This window comes from Oculina patagonica, chromosome 2 (genome assembly GCF_052425735.1).
Source record: "Oculina patagonica isolate OP01 chromosome 2, crgOcupat, whole genome shotgun sequence".
Lineage (NCBI taxonomy): Eukaryota > Metazoa > Cnidaria > Anthozoa > Scleractinia > Oculinidae > Oculina > Oculina patagonica.
The window spans coordinates 21,752,360-21,767,689 of NC_135759.1; the positions used below are offsets into that span (position 1 = coordinate 21,752,360).

The 15,330-nt window shown below is 36.4% G+C and overlaps 2 protein-coding genes across 2 annotated transcripts; one reads left to right on the top strand and one right to left on the bottom strand.

Annotated features, from left to right (window-relative positions):
• Window positions 1–124: 124 nt before the first annotated feature.
• LOC144643548 (cell growth-regulating nucleolar protein-like) lies at window positions 125–7,856 on the bottom strand. The gene is made up of 7 exons (XM_078502849.1): window positions 7,556–7,856; window positions 6,110–6,217; window positions 4,947–5,027; window positions 4,043–4,400; window positions 2,193–2,252; window positions 1,583–1,668; window positions 125–1,274 (listed from the first exon to the last, which is right to left on the bottom strand). The coding sequence occupies exons 1-7, from the start codon at window positions 7,799–7,801 to the stop codon at window positions 1,137–1,139; spliced, it is 1,077 nt and encodes a 358-aa protein (XP_078358975.1). The 5' UTR covers window positions 7,802–7,856; the 3' UTR covers window positions 125–1,136.
• Window positions 7,857–7,958: 102 nt separating this feature from the next.
• Window positions 7,959–15,324, top strand: LOC144643553 (beta-1,4-galactosyltransferase 7-like). Its single transcript, XM_078502855.1, has 6 exons — window positions 7,959–8,513; window positions 9,615–9,798; window positions 10,289–10,517; window positions 12,314–12,397; window positions 13,511–13,621; window positions 13,878–15,324. Exons 1-6 carry the CDS (start codon window positions 8,252–8,254, stop codon window positions 14,037–14,039), a joined length of 1,032 nt encoding a protein of 343 aa, XP_078358981.1. The 5' UTR covers window positions 7,959–8,251; the 3' UTR covers window positions 14,040–15,324.
• The last annotated feature ends 6 nt before the right edge of the window (window positions 15,325–15,330 follow it).

Below are 15,330 nucleotides of genomic sequence, written 5' to 3' on the forward strand. Positions count from 1 at the left end.
GCTTCATGTTGTTTTAAGTTTTGACACAGTATCTTGTTCATCTAGAAACCAGATTAAGTTAAAATGCGAATGTTCATCCGAAGGGGGCTTGTTTTTGTAATTTTACAGTAACTTCACCCACCTTCCGCGAAATTCAGAATATTCAATAAAGATTTAAATATAGTTTTAAGAATATGCTAGACATTTTAGTGCATTAACGTTACAGTTCAAGTTTGTTCAGAAATAAAATAATTATTGAGAAATGCCTCAAATTGTCAATTTCTAGGGGTATGTGGTTATTTTTATTTATTTGTCAGGAATGTCCTGTCAAGTTTGTCCGCATTTCAAAATTTCTACCATGCAGAAATAATCTGGATTACAGGATGGGTTTCTTAGCATCGAATCTGACTGAATTGACATGTTCAATTAATTCTTTAGATGGGATCGTGACCAAAAAGGTCTACAAACAAGACATTAAAGAAAATTGAAATTCTTTATTTCACCATTTAAAAAATTATTCATGTTTTCGTAAAACTATAATTAGCCATGTTCAAAACAAGCAAGGGACTGGGTACGAATATTCAATATCGATTGCACTGAAAAACTGGGCCCGTCATCTGAAAGAGCATCCAAAAATTAGTAACTCAACCAAATTTGAGAGTTATTGGTTTAAACGCATAGGTATGGTTCACTTTTAGAAATTGCTAAAATAAGAGAGCTTAGTATGGATTGGAGGGACAGCTGTCCATCCAATCCATACTAAGCTCTCTTATTTTAACGATTTTTAAAAGAGTTCCATGCCTTTGCGTTTAAACCAATAACTCTCAAATTTGGTTGAGTTACTTATTTTTGGATGTTCTTTCAGATGACAGGCCCAGTTTTTCAGTGCAATCGATATTGAATATTCGTACCCAGTCCCCTGCTCGTTTTGAACATGGCTAATTGAAACTACACATACATCTACAAAATTGAACTTGTGCTACTGTCACAAAATAGGGTGAAGGGTGTTAGGATACAAACAACAATAAGACAATATAATAAATATAAACATTTTAAATCCTATTCTCATCCTCTTGCCATATGACCACCATTAACAACTCTAGCCATGTGCTACAGTAACTGCAATCTGGCAAACAATGACAAGAATGTTTCTTTTCTTATTTGATAAGTTTTACTCTGTCTTTGTGGACTTTAAATTTGGGATTTTTTGTAACTTTCTTCTCAAACAAAGCACTTAGTTCATTTTCAGTCAGATTTTTATTGTTGGCTTCTCTTGCCTGGAATTCTGCCAGAACCTGCAAGAAATTTAACAAACTTTAAGAATAATTATCTGCAATATGGCCTATTGCTCCATTAACACAATTCCCCCAAAAAATTAATAGAAAATTGTATTTGACATTTTTCTATAATCTATGTTTGTTGGTTATGTCACTCTTTGAAACATTATACAAAGAAAATTCTTTGAAGAAGAGGTGATTTCTTAAGTCCATTTTAACATAACACTTGTAAAAATAATTACGATATTTGGGAGCACTAACAGGGAGAAACACTTTTTAACGGTATCAGTACATTTTGAAGTACTAGTGACAATAATCACATTTACCTTTTTCCTTAATCTTTTGATTGGTAACTCTTGATCAGGAGCTTGCCTCAGCACTGCCTTTATTGTGGACTTCCAGTTAAAGTCATCTGCATAATACATGGAATTCTATTAATAAATAAAATGAACTACATTTTGTTTTGTACGTCTGCCTGTCGAAATAAATTTGTTGTTATAGCCAACACAGTGATCTAGCCTGAGATTACAGTATCTCATTGCATCTTATTTTCATCCCTGTGAGCAAATCGATTTGATCCCTGAGAGTAAGTGCTCTGAGAGAGGCAAACAAAACAGACAATACCTTACTCTCCTGATCTAAATGGCGTAAGTCTTATGATTTGTAATAGAGTAACATGATTCCTTGATGCACTTTATGTAATCAATCATGAAATAATTATATGCATTTCATATAGTGTGTAGAGCTGTCTTAACTGGCACCTAAATGCAATAAATTTTGAAGAACAGTAACTCTCCCTCAGCCTGCTCAGAGAAATAACTTTGTTTGAAATCATCCTCTGTGAGGTGATCATAGGTGTCCTAAGTTAAGTCATCATTGCAGTCCGAGTGAGAGTTGGCTTAAACACTGATACAAACAGCTACAATGGCTACTCACTGTTAACTTGGTCTGTTTCTTCAATTTCTACTTTAGATACTTTAGGCTGTTGAGGTTCATCTGAATAATCAATATAAAACAAGCAGCTTTAACAAAATTTGAGTTTATTGAATGAGTGTGAGGGCCCAATGGGAAAATATTTGGCTTGGGGTCACTGAGGTGTACTGACTAAGCCTAGCAAGACCTTCATTTGTTGGATAGTTGTAATGATGTACTAGTAAAATATTGTTTTAAATTGCATGTTTACGTGTGTTTGATTTGTGCAGGGTCAGATGGCTTTTTCTGGACCCACCCATGTCAACTCCTCTGGCCCATTACATGCCAGCTTGTGGTATTGTTTTATGATTGCATCAATGGGACCATACAGTGGTAGAAAAATGGGTTTCATTTTAACTGGAATGCATTTCACTGACCAATAATTTTGCTAGACATAACATTACTACACTCTTTGGAGTTATTGAACCCAACTGTGCATGTGGCAATGTGTTGTTCCAGAAAATATCCATACCCCTCCCACAGAAGGAAATTTTCCCCTCTGGAAATTTCAGTTAAGCCCCATACTTTTCTTTTACAAGTTTGGCTCTTGAGACCCACCATCCCCTAAGAATTTTCAGTGACCTTCCATGGGGTGGGTATGGATATTTTCTCGAACTGCACAATCTGCAAGTGAACAGCAAGATATTCAAGTGTTTTATCTAGTACTCACATACAAATGTAATAAATTTAGAAGACAAGTAACTCTTCTCAGCCTGCTCAGAAAAATAACTTTGCTTGAAATCATCCTCTGTGAGTGATTAGGTGTCCTAAGTTAAGTCATCATTGCAGGAGAAAGAGTTTTAAAATTGTATAGCAATCAAACCCTTTAGCAACTGTTCAACTCTCCAAGTTAAGACCATTTTAGTCACCATGGGGACTAATAAATTGGAGCTGGCGACCAAATTGGGCCAAAGTCACCAGACTGGCGACCAAAATTGAGAAGAAGGATTGAAAGCGCAAGCTCAATTTAGCGACTAAAATTTTTCACTGGCGACCAAACTTGAGCAGTCAGTGGCAAAATGGCCACTAATGGAAATAACTAAAAGTGGCTATAAGCCACTAAACTCGGAAAAGTTATTATGAAACAAGAATCGAAAACAACAAACTGACAAATAAAGGTTTGCTAATACAGATGATGTTATACTTTCCAAACTTCTGTTTACTTCACTTTGATTGTCATCAAATACTGATCGAGAGCCGACCGAAAGGCCAAGAGATAGAGTTCCCATCTGTTGCAAATTGATTTCTTTCTTTTTATTTTTCCTTTTTGTTATTTGAAGGTAACGAAAAATAATAATAATAATAATAATAATAATAATAATATCATTGGCTGTAAGTCGAGCGATTTTTTTTCACCAAATCGTACTGAAATAAATTCATCTTTAGCTGAGCGTTTTGGGTTAGTTTTTTTCTAACTGGTTCTAAAAAACCAAAGGTTTACGGTCTCGGCTTATAGCTGAATAAATATCATATTATTTCAAGAAAACTGACATTAATACAATATTTCGGTTGGTGACTAAGCATGTTAATTTTATGTAATTTAACAAGAAATGTAGGTATCAGAGAAAAGGTCTAATTCTCCGGAGGCCTTAAAACACTTGCACGCATTGCGTGCATATGTCTAACAGGAAACGAGTGAAGGAGTGATGGAGTGAAGGAGTGAATTCACTTCGCCCACTACAACTCTTTTCCGAGTTAAAAATAAACTTGGAGGGTTGCTGTAGGCTTTGCCATTCTTCCTGAAAAACTGCTTTTAATTAATAAAAAAAAAATACTTTTATAATGTCTAAAGAACTATTATTTCAGTGGCATACCTTCCTCCTCCTCCTCATCATTTCTTCTTCTTTTCCGTTTTTTTCTTCTGTCATGACCATCCATATTATCTGTATTACCATTCATGTCCTTTTCAATTTTCTTTCCTTTTGATTTCTGTTTACTCTCATGTACAGTGTCTTTTAATTTCTCTTGTTTCTTTTGTTTTTTAGAGTCTTTGCTCTTTTTACTTTTCTTTCCTTTTGACTCCTGTTTATCATCACTGATATCAAGTTCATCATCTTTTTCTCCATTCTTGTGTTTCTTGGAACCTCTATCACCTTCGTCTACTTGACTATTATTACTTGTCCCTTGTTCATCTACACCATTACTGTTGGTTTCACCCTCTTGTGCACTTTGCTATAAACAGTAGTAAATAAATTACTTAACAATTAAACAGCCCTGTACATGTACAACTGTGTACTTAGTCATTTCAAATAGGAGAAACTAAACAGTGTTTCATTTCAAGGAGAATTATCAACGGCTGTGGAAAAGTTCTGCTCGCATGATGAACACAACTTAACTCAACCCCCGTCAAATTGCTAATGAGATGATCAAACTATAACTACATGAATTACATATAAGCACATGTACATACACTTGGTGACACAACATACACTGTAACTACAAGTGATGGGAATATAATTAAGGTGTAGACAACAATAAAAAAGTTAAAGTTAAGACCATAATCATATTTTGCTAAAATTAATCTACATCTGTTGTGGTTTAAATTTATCTTTGGTTTAAAGTTCTACAGACTAGTTTGATTTTTATTTTCATTGTATTGTACTCATTACCGTAATTTGAAACAAAGGAAAACAAAAATCAAACTGGTTAAAAAAATTTACACCAAAGATACATTTAAACCAAAACACACATGAATCAACAATATGAGCAAATTCTTACCTTTGTACTTTCTGAAAATATTTCCCACAGTTTGTCCAGAGTTGAACTGTCTCGCACATTGATACTGTTTCTGCAGAAATTCTGGAAGGGGAGACATTTTATACAGTTAGCTGTACATATCAGAAACACAATAAACTATTGCATCATTCAAAGAAAACAGCCTTGCCTTTCACATATTACAGTCAACTCTCGTTAAAGAGGACACGCTCGGGGCGTCGTTTAGTGTCGGTAATAGCGAGAGTCCGTAATAGCGGGAGTCATTTCCAGTCAAACTTTATTCGCCGGGGATCTGGATTTTGTCCGTAATAGCGAGTGTCCGCAATAGCGGGGTGTCCGCAAGGCGAGAGTTGACTGTATACGTTAGCATTCAGGCGAATGGGCACATCACATCATTATTAATTTATAAATTCTTAAATGACCTTATTTTGTAGCTCGGTGTTAGTATGTACTAAAAACATTTTCCTGTTCAGACATATTAACTTTGTTTGAAATCATCCTCTGTGAGGTGATCATAGGTGTCCTAAGTTAAGTCATCACTACAGGAAATGCCCTGGGAAAGTTTCTAGTATCAAAATTTGTATTGTCAAATTTAACTACAGGCTCTCCTCCGGGATAAGCTGTACATTGTATCTACAGCTGTATGATGCTGTTGTAAAAAGGAATTAAAATACAATTATCAGAAGCCTTTGGGAAAGCTGAAGTTTTGAACTGAACCATCTTCAAAAGCAATCTTAAATGACCATCGCAAATCAGGATTACCAATGGAGGAACTAACAACCCACTGCACACATCTCTGGGATATTGGACTAATGCTAAGGTTGAGCACTGATTATCAGTCACATCATTTTTCCTGACACAAATACAGAATTCATTAACACAACATTTAGGGAACAAGGATGGTGCAGTGGTGAGCGAACTCGCCTAACATCAATGTGGCCTGGGTTTCATTCTGGTCAAGTGCCATATGTGGGTTGTGTTTGTTGTTGGTTCTAGCTTTGCTTCCAGGGTTTTTCTCTGGTTTTCCTCACTCTTGGAAAATCAACATTTCCAAATTCCAATTTCAACTGAATAATGGACCCACATAAAAACTAGTTAACATGTACAGTTGATGTGGATCTAAATAAAGAAAATTATTTATTTTATTTATAACACAATGATCTTACTTGGAATTTAGCTTTCTTTCGAGGAATATTGGAATATTCACTGATTCTCTCCAGGAGAACAGTTAGCCTTGGATCTGCTTTGCCTGATCTTGTAGCTTCTCTAACTTGCTGACAATAAAAGGGAGGAGTGTGATAAAGTTAAAATTTACACCTTTTTAATGCTTTTGAGCCTTGGGTAGTTCGCTTAACCAAGACAGTCTGTCAAGCTCTCAGCAAATTCAAGAAAGCCCATAAAACATATACTAACCATTATCCAGTTGTTAAATCACTGTATAATTACAGTATAGCGTATGGAAGAAAGCAGTGTATTTAAATTTCCCTTGCTAGTCCCTTTTTTATCAAAATTTTTTTTTAATTTTTTTTTTAATTTTTCACAATCCAAGAGCTGCTGTACATGGTGTGCAGAATATCAAAAACAATGCAAGGCAATAAATGATACAGGTTTGGCTTCTGTTTTTGATTACACCATACTCTGGTTTTCTCTCTTACATGTAGCTAAAAAAAGATTGTCAAAGCCCTCTCACATGTAGTAACATTTATATGCTTAAAACCCAGCAACTTTTACTTCTTATCACAATAATAATCCTACTGTTTTAAACAGCATACCATATTAACTTAACTAAAGACATTTTCCTGTTCAGACATAGTAACTTTGTTTGAAATCATCCTCTGTGAGGTGATCATAGGTGTCCTAAGTTAAGTCATCACTACAGGAAATGCCCTGGGAAAGATTCTAGTATCAAAATTTGTATTGTCAAATTTAACTACAGGCTCTCCTCCGGGATAAGCTGAAGAAAAGGACCTGGCAACTAAGTAAAGAACTTTCTAAGGACCATATTATCACATGTTTTCTGATTTTCCTTTCAAGGTAAGCCACTACGTACACATGAGCCATTGTAGCCTGTAGACAGGCTCCCTTGTAAGGTACAGGGTTAAAATAAGATAAGAGTGGAGTTGAGTGTACATGTAGTATCAAAAGGAAGATTCCCAGGCAATGCTTTCCTTTCTAAGCTCACAGATATTTTTTCCCTATATGTACCTTGCCAGAGACTGTCACATCACATACTTGGGTGTTCAGACTGCATTTTATGCAGTTGTGCTGAAGATCATCAGCGGGGATTTCAAAAGTATGCGGTGTACTGACACACCACGGTTAGTACACCGCGGTCACCTCTGTACAATTCATCAATTCTTGTTGGAAATTTTTTCTCATCTTCTCCCGGTTCCAGCCACCTTGGGAATTCAACTTCTCGCCTTCTCTTCTCCTGCATTTGGTACCCCTCCCCCCCTTCCTCCCCCCCCCCCCCCCACCTTATTCTCCCAGGTTCCTGCCCCCACGTCATCCTCCACTGATTCTGTATAGCTACCAAAAAATAGACCGGTGAATCACATGTTTTATATATAAAAACTGGAGCAAATTTCAATCAACAGATTACTGTTTATCACCTTCAGCCATTCTTGCTGTTTGTGCTCGCCTTTGTTCTGTTTATCTTTCGGTTTATACAGTTTTCCTTGATACTTTTCAGCCTCCGTGATGCACGAGGTATGTGCAACATACTCGTCGCCGTGAAAGTCTTTTCCGCAATCGATGCATGACAAAACATCGCAATTACGGCACTCATTCTGATAGTGCTTTTCAACTTGAACCTTCCTGACGGTTTGACCGCATGCATTACAAATAAACGACACCATTTTACGAGAAATTCGGTTCTGCAAATCTACTGTTCATTTCACGAGACCACGTGGAGTTCTACTGCTCATGCGTATTCTGCTCTTACTAAGTTGTGTTACACAACGTTATTCTTGTGATACTGTAAAACCCGCTGATAAACTGCGGGCTAAATGATAGAACAAATCTCAAATGAGAAATCGTAGTTTGTCGAGTTTTGAGTTCTGAAGTTGATTTGCTATATAACATTTGCTATCATTCGAGCTACATTACTATGGGGAGAGAAAGGAATTATCCAAAACGTGCATTTTTAGTTGGTATTGCTTCCCAACTCAAGGGGTAAGTTATGAAAGACATGCAGTGTTCGAGGGATTCTCATTGGAGGCTTCACAAACCGTGAAGGAACATTGTGGTCTGCCGGTACTTTTTACAGAAACTTCGAAGCCGAATTTAAGGCTTTTAAATACATTCCTATGGCTGTTGTACCTCGTGGAGTAATCCTTGGAATGCTTTTCTATTTAACATTTGCGGTTGCTGGGACGATATGGATATCTATGAAATATCTGAACGAAAATGAATGCGACTGTAGCCAATATATTTTTGGGAAGGCTAAGCTGTCTTCTAATCTACGTGCTACACACGAACATGATTTTCCACACACGGGAGACAACGACAGAATAGTCACAGAGAAACGGAAAAGAGCAGAGGAAAATTCTATCCAGGCGACTGCAAATGGTAAGCTTATTATTGATTATTAAGTAGACTTTTCTGTTCATTGTTATTGTATTAGCATACACATGGTGACGTGTCGTTCCAGTTGTGATTTATTTGTTTAGCGCTGGACTGGCCGTGTATTTCTTTTTATAATGCTGTAGGCTATAGATTGTAGATACAATTTTAGTTTAATTAAGGTTAATTAGATTATATAAGCGCCGGGAATGTGTATTTCCTTGCTGGGATTGATGTAAAATTTAACATAAATTTAAACATTCAATTATATTGAACTTCTGTCCTCAAAACAATCAAAATGCTGTAGTACAAGTATAACGAAGAACAAAAAAGATTTGAAAGTTAAAAGTTGTTTCTCTATTAGAGCATTTTTTTTAATTTGGAAGGCTAGAATCATTTTATACTGCTATAATTGTGACAGGAGATCAATATTTCTTCCTGAGAACAGATTTTGTTTACAAACTGCACATGGGCGGTTTCAGTGAAAACAGTTTCATTCTCGAACAAATGATACTTGAATGTACTTTAAAATTCAAAGTTTAATTTGGGTTAAATCAGTCAGCAACGACCTCATTTTAATTCAGGATCATGTAGCTAGTTGAAGATTACAGGATATGAAACAGAGACCTCCATATAAATGTCTTCTCAAATCCATCACCTAAAAGATTCATCCAACATTTGCTGCATTTGATTGTGAAATTGCATTCTTGAATCTACCTGGTGGGCAAAATTGCTATTGGGGCAAGAGGTGGAGAGGTGTAGTTTTGTCCTCTCTCCAAATTTTGCTCACCAATAAATCATTCAAGATGGCAACTGCACATCAAATTAGATGGCAGATTGCTTTTTATGTGAAAAACTGTTCACAGTCTACTTTGACAGCAAAACAAATCACTGCAGCTTTCAATACGTGTTTCAAGATTGTAACTGATTTAATTAAGTAATTTTCATGAATGAAACAGTTCCAAGTCCAGATAGTCAAGGTGAGGAGCAAATAAAAGAAATGTTCACCTACTTGTAATAAAAGCATTGTCCACAGAGAATTTGTAAATAATATTAGAGACTAAGAGACTGAAAGAATCAAGATCTTTGTGGCTTATTTCATTTCAGAAAAAACTAATCAGGAAAAAGTTCATTCTGAGGATGGCTGGGGGCCACATGTACTTGGAGTGGTTGTTCCTTACAGAGACAGATTTGAGGAGCTTCTTGACTTTGTTCCTCACATGCACAATTATTTAAATGCAAAGAAAGTGCGTCATAAAATATTTATTGTCAATCAAGTCGATAAGCATAGGTAAGTACTGTATTTAAAACAGTAGGCTCTAATTTGCTCTAAAGCTGCCGGTATTACCCTTTTGGTGTTCTTACAAAACATATTTCTGCCAACAACGAGAAGGTGTTATGGCCACATGGTTAAAGACTGACCAGTGTTGCAGATGACATGTAACTGTTTTTTTTAGCAGGAGACTTAGCTTTAATCAGGGTTTTCAAAACAAGTCAGCTACCACCTGAGTTGGCTTTGTCCCTCACCAACTATCAATCGGGAGAAATTTTAAGTTTGCCATGTAATTGTTAAATAGTATCCAGTTGTGCAGCATCTTTAATTACATCCAGCTTGTTAAATTAATGAACAAAACAATTACAGAATTTTGGCAGAAATTTTTGTACTGATTTGTTTCTTTGTGGTGAGGGCAAGAAATAAACAGACTAAAGGTTACCAATAACATTATCCCTCAGAATGATTTTCTGGTCATGAGCTTGATGTTTGTTTTTATCTGTTGCAGATTTAACAGAGCATCTCTTTTAAATGTTGGATTCCTGGAGGCCAGGAGGAATAATTGTGACTATATAGCAATGCACGATGTGGATCTTCTTCCACTTAACAAAGACTTGTATTACGGGTTCCCTGAGAAGGGACCCTTCCATGTGTCTGCACCTTTTCTACATCCAAAATATCACTACTCTACATTTGTAGGTGGAATTCTAATAATGTCTCTGGCCCAGTTTGAAAAGGTAAGTCAAAGTGAAATGCAATTGTAGAGTGGGATTGGAGTGGCTTGCAAATGAATCTATGTTACATAGCCTCAGGCAGGGTTATTCTGCCTCATTAACTCAACTGGGTTACCCCCTTTAAATATCGTTCCTTCAGGAACGATGACGAAAAAAATCACTGAAAATTTATTCTTCGTCCAATCGCTACAAAATTTTGTAGAATCCGTGACAAGAGAATTACCCAATCCCCCGCAAATTTGAGCTAATATACTTGAATGTGGCCTACACGACGTATTTCACGATTCGGACAAAAATCAATTCAAAATGGCGTCAAACGCGAAGCTTTCGTCAATTGCGGTTGTCAGGGCATAGAGAGCTTTTGAGTTTGTTTTTAGAGAAAGAAGGCAGTAATAATGGGATGCCTATTGATCTTGATCATTAACTGCGAAATACAAGCGATGAATCGATCGAAATCAAGGTGAGAGTTGTGTACTTGGTACGAACCGTACGAGGGCACATGGTCTGAAATGCAATGAAATGTTATTTATATTTGCTTTCTGCGTACAAAACCTTGCTTGTTGCTTAGAATGGATGTCTGAATTTATCTCTGAGTATAAGGAGATCATAATATTTTGAGGAAAAGGCGTTTTAGGACAACAGAAGTAACAAAATATTCGAAATTCTGTGATGCTACTTGACCTAAATATTTATGCAAATTAGGTTAAAAATTTGCTTAGATAAATTGTAATAAATTCTATATTTCATTCTTTTTCAGCCAGAATTGCTGGATATGTTGCCAAAATAACAAGGAACATTTTTGCTTTAAAACTTTTTCTTATAACCTTAAACATTTGTGAAACTTGTTGCTTTTTGTCCAAAATTTTTGGCCAATTTATGGTAATTTAAGGTAATTAAATGAATATATTCAAAAATATTATGGTTTGTTTTGGACAAAAACATTTTTTCCTGAAAGCCTGTTCCATAACCTTTCAAAAGAGGTATGTCTTTCTTCTCAGTTGTAAATATCTCCTGAGAAAATAAATAAAAACCAAATGTGGTCAATTTTGACTGTTTTTGGCCCTTCCCTGCAAGAGTTAAGCCCCCAAATAGCCTTACTGATGAACCAATCCGAATTTGCTTTACAAATTATGTAGCGTTGCCAGATGTAGCACAGGCTACATGGGCAAGATCATGATTGGTTTTGGTTTGGCAAGTTTACCCCAAGCAATAGTATAAATAAGTATCAGTTCTGTAATCAATATTTCAGATCACATTGATATCTGTGTACATCAGTTATTGTTGAGCCTGTTAGTCAGTGAGTTGGTGAGGTTGATCCAAGGGCAGCCTCCAACTATACTTGTAGACATCAGAAATGCACCTGATATTGTAAATTTTTAGCATAGCGTTCTAAGTAGGTTTTTTAGTTAATTCTCCCTTCTTTTTTTTATTTGTAGCTTCTATCAATTTTAAAGTTAGTTTTTAATAATAGTTGTTAATTTCTAGGTACATAAGTTATTTTATTTTATATACTGTTAGTCTGATTTAATCTTAGTTAGGACCTTTCTGAAAACCACTGTATATACATTATATAGTAAATGAAAGCTTCCTATTATTTTATTTTATCAGGTAACAAGTGTATGACATGTATTTTACAAGAATTTATTTTAAAAGTGCCATTTTCAAGAGCTCAGTGGTGCTAAGAGACTTACTGAAATTAATAAAAATATCTATCATTAATGTTTCCTCTCAAATGTTCGCAACACTTGATCTGGTGAACTTGAGATGTGCTCACATATTACCATGTTGCTTATTTTTAGGTAAATGGGCTCTCAAACAAGTTTTGGGGCTGGGGGCGTGAAGATGATGAGCTTTTTCAGAGAATGAAAGAAGCTGGAATGTCAGTGAGTAACCAGCAATGGTTTTAATATTTAAAGAACTATTTATATTAATGGTACTCATCATGTTTCCTAACTAGCCTGATTAATTGGAAGAGTTCTGAGTTCATCCTTTTTAGAGACAAGTGAGGAGACGAATTTTGAACCAAATGATAAATTAGGCCACTTACTTACAAGTAGCTTGCCATTAACCCATAACTACCCTTGTTCCAGAGGTTTTCTCTTTTCTGATTTTCAATCAAATTTGAGCCATGAAGCGGTGAAAATGAGTCACGAGGCAAGAAAACCTTGTCTCTCACTTGCTTCGATCTCCAGCCTGTGACAGCTTTTTTTTGCATCAGTAGAAGAAAGAAAAAGAAAACCTCTGGGTCCAGGGTTGCCGTTTTGCATTATTGCTTAAGAAGGCTATAGTATTTGAGCTGAAAAGTCCCATTTTATAGTTTGTTAGTCAGGTACAACAATTTTTAAGTTTTAACAGCACTTTCAGGTCTCTGTAGAGTTTGCCATCAGAAACAGTTTCACGCCCACTCCCCACACTTACAATTTTCTCATAAGAGACGATTTAGGATGATTAAGTAACAGAATGGAGGGCAAAATCTTGATGTGTATCGATTGGGGAAACAATAAAGCACAAAAAGAGCGTCATCAGTCTATTCAGGCTCTGCTGCCTACAATAGCTACTTACCTCTGTAGAGTTTCAACTGTTTTGACAACAGACATGTTTTCTCAAGCCAGTAACCCCTCCTCTTTCTTGTGACACACTAGGCAATTTTATACATTAATCATGATAAATTTGATCACTAGTGAAAACATCTGTAAGCAAATTATTTTGCTGCCTGCTGTGGCACTGATATCCGACATGCCCAATATCCTCACTGTAATCTCTCTTTACGCTCTGACACGGGTCACCCCCAGCCTTGCTGTCATGTCTGTGCGGTTACTATTCCAATATGGCATCGGAAAATGCGAAAAGGGTTATTGCTTATCAGTGTAATCAAATCATTGACTCAAAGAGAAATGGGCTCATCTGAAGATTTTTGCCAGCTGCCATGATGAGTGTATAAAAAAACTCATAGGTTAATTTTTACTTTCATTAATAAAATCCTGTCTTTTTTCTAGATTTATCGACACAGCAGAAAGCACATAACAACTGGATATGAAACTTTCAAACATGAACATGATCCTAAGAAAAGAAAAAGAGATTATGCAAGACTTTATGACCAGAAAAAGGTGAATATTCAAAAATTTTGTTTTGTGGCATGGCTCGAATTGATTTTACCTCTTTCTGTAAGAAGCACCAGACATAGGTGCTTCTTCCAGTAGGGGAACACTCTTGTACCGAAACATTTATTTTGTTCCCTGAAAGGTATGGGTCATTGCCATTAAAAAAAGAATAACGTCGTGATGTACGATAATTTTCAGTCAAGTTGTTGTCAGCTTTATACACGTTTCCAATTCTGATTGAACCTATTTCTTCTTCCATCAGGTTTCTTTTCAAAGAGACAGAGACACTGGATTAACAACAGTAAAGTACAGCATAGAAAAACGGACCAATCTTGTGGTCAATGGAGCGCCTTGCACAATCGTGAACGTTAATTTGGAGTGTGATGTGAATTTGACACCTTGGTGCGACAATCCTAATTCGTGACACCAATGTGTTTCAGCACAGCAAGTCTTTCCTTGTAACATGACCCGTTGTGGTGTCTTAATACAATAGGAAACCCCCTTTTCCTACAACGATGAAGCCCCCGAGACACCTCTCTGTTTCTCTGGCTTAGTGCATAGCGAAATATTTTTGGGTTTATCAGGTTCTGTGACTCTGAGGAGCAGGTGTCTTTTTTAACAAATCCTTGAAGGAGGCATTTGAAGATTTTATCAGAAAATAAATACACGTACAACCGAGGGCACTTCAACAGTAAACCGAAATGTTGTCATGTCAACATAATAGTTTTTCGCTATGATATGTTGTTATTTTTTTTTCGATATGTAAAATTACCTACATATCGAACGAAACCTAAAAGTAACAGTTTACTAAGGTAGAGAAACGCCAAAAGGGAAATAATATGACGGATTACAAACGGAATTTTTTTAAAGTTAAGGCTAAAGCGTCATCCGTGAGGTAGCTCCGGCCTTTACTATGTGTGGATTTTCTGTTCAAACAAAAAAAAACAACTGAAAAAACAAAGAGTTTGTTAAGAATCATTTCAATCTGGTACATTTTTTTATCGTCCATTTCAACCATACTGGTTTTCTTTCAAATCAAAATATCCACAGCTATTGTAATCATTAGATCTGTTCGATAAAGCAGTCCGAGAACTTAATAGGCGTTGAACGTCAAGCCCCATAAAGTGGTGCCTTTAAGCGATTCTTTTTTTAAAATTCTCGATAGGTGCCCCCGTCGGAAAATCAAGCAAGCAAAAGGTTGCGTGACCTAGCCGTTTATGGAAAACATATGTCGGTTAATTTTGGGGGGATGGGCACTATTTTCACCGTGACAAGCTTTAGGGTGGTATCCTGTGTCAGTTCTGTTTGCGAGTGAAATGCACTTTGTTATAAACCAATCTTCTTGGCCTGTTCTCTCCAAACTAGCCATACTGTTGTTTTATTTTTTTAAGCTAAACACACTTTATTTAAAATAGTTAATTTCAATCCAAACTGAGCGTGATGTATTTAAAGAATAAAGTCTTTAGTTATTTATGTTTACAAAACTAAGACAATTCTATTAATAGTAATCTCCATTCAAGTGGCGGATGTACGAGAGAGGCCCAGGAGCTGACTCGTCCCCAGTCGTCTTCATACAGCGCAGGGAGAGATGGGTACCGAGAAAGGGAGCGCAAGGTGAGATGGCCCTGCTGCCCCACCTTGCGTGCTTCTCTCCCTTTGCCGCGTGCTGTATGAAGACGTCTAGGGACGAGACAGGTCGAGGCCAAGAAGTCCCT

Coding starts and splice junctions, on each gene's coding strand:
- LOC144643553 (XM_078502855.1), top strand. CDS start 8,252: ATGGCTGTTGTACCTCGTGGAGTAATCCTTGGAATGCTTTTCTATTTA. Junction 12,398..13,510: donor TGAAAGAAGCTGGAATGTCA/GTGAGTAACCAG, acceptor TCTTTTTTCTAG/ATTTATCGACACAGCAGAAA. Junction 13,622..13,877: donor GACTTTATGACCAGAAAAAG/GTGAATATTCAA, acceptor TTCTTCCATCAG/GTTTCTTTTCAAAGAGACAG.
- LOC144643548 (XM_078502849.1), bottom strand. CDS start 7,801: ATGGTGTCGTTTATTTGTAATGCATGCGGTCAAACCGTCAGGAAGGTT. Junction 6,218..7,555: donor AACAGCAAGAATGGCTGAAG/GTGATAAACAGT, acceptor TTTTATTGTCAG/CAAGTTAGAGAAGCTACAAG. Junction 1,669..2,192: donor AGAAACAGACCAAGTTAACA/GTGAGTAGCCAT, acceptor TGTATTATGCAG/ATGACTTTAACTGGAAGTCC.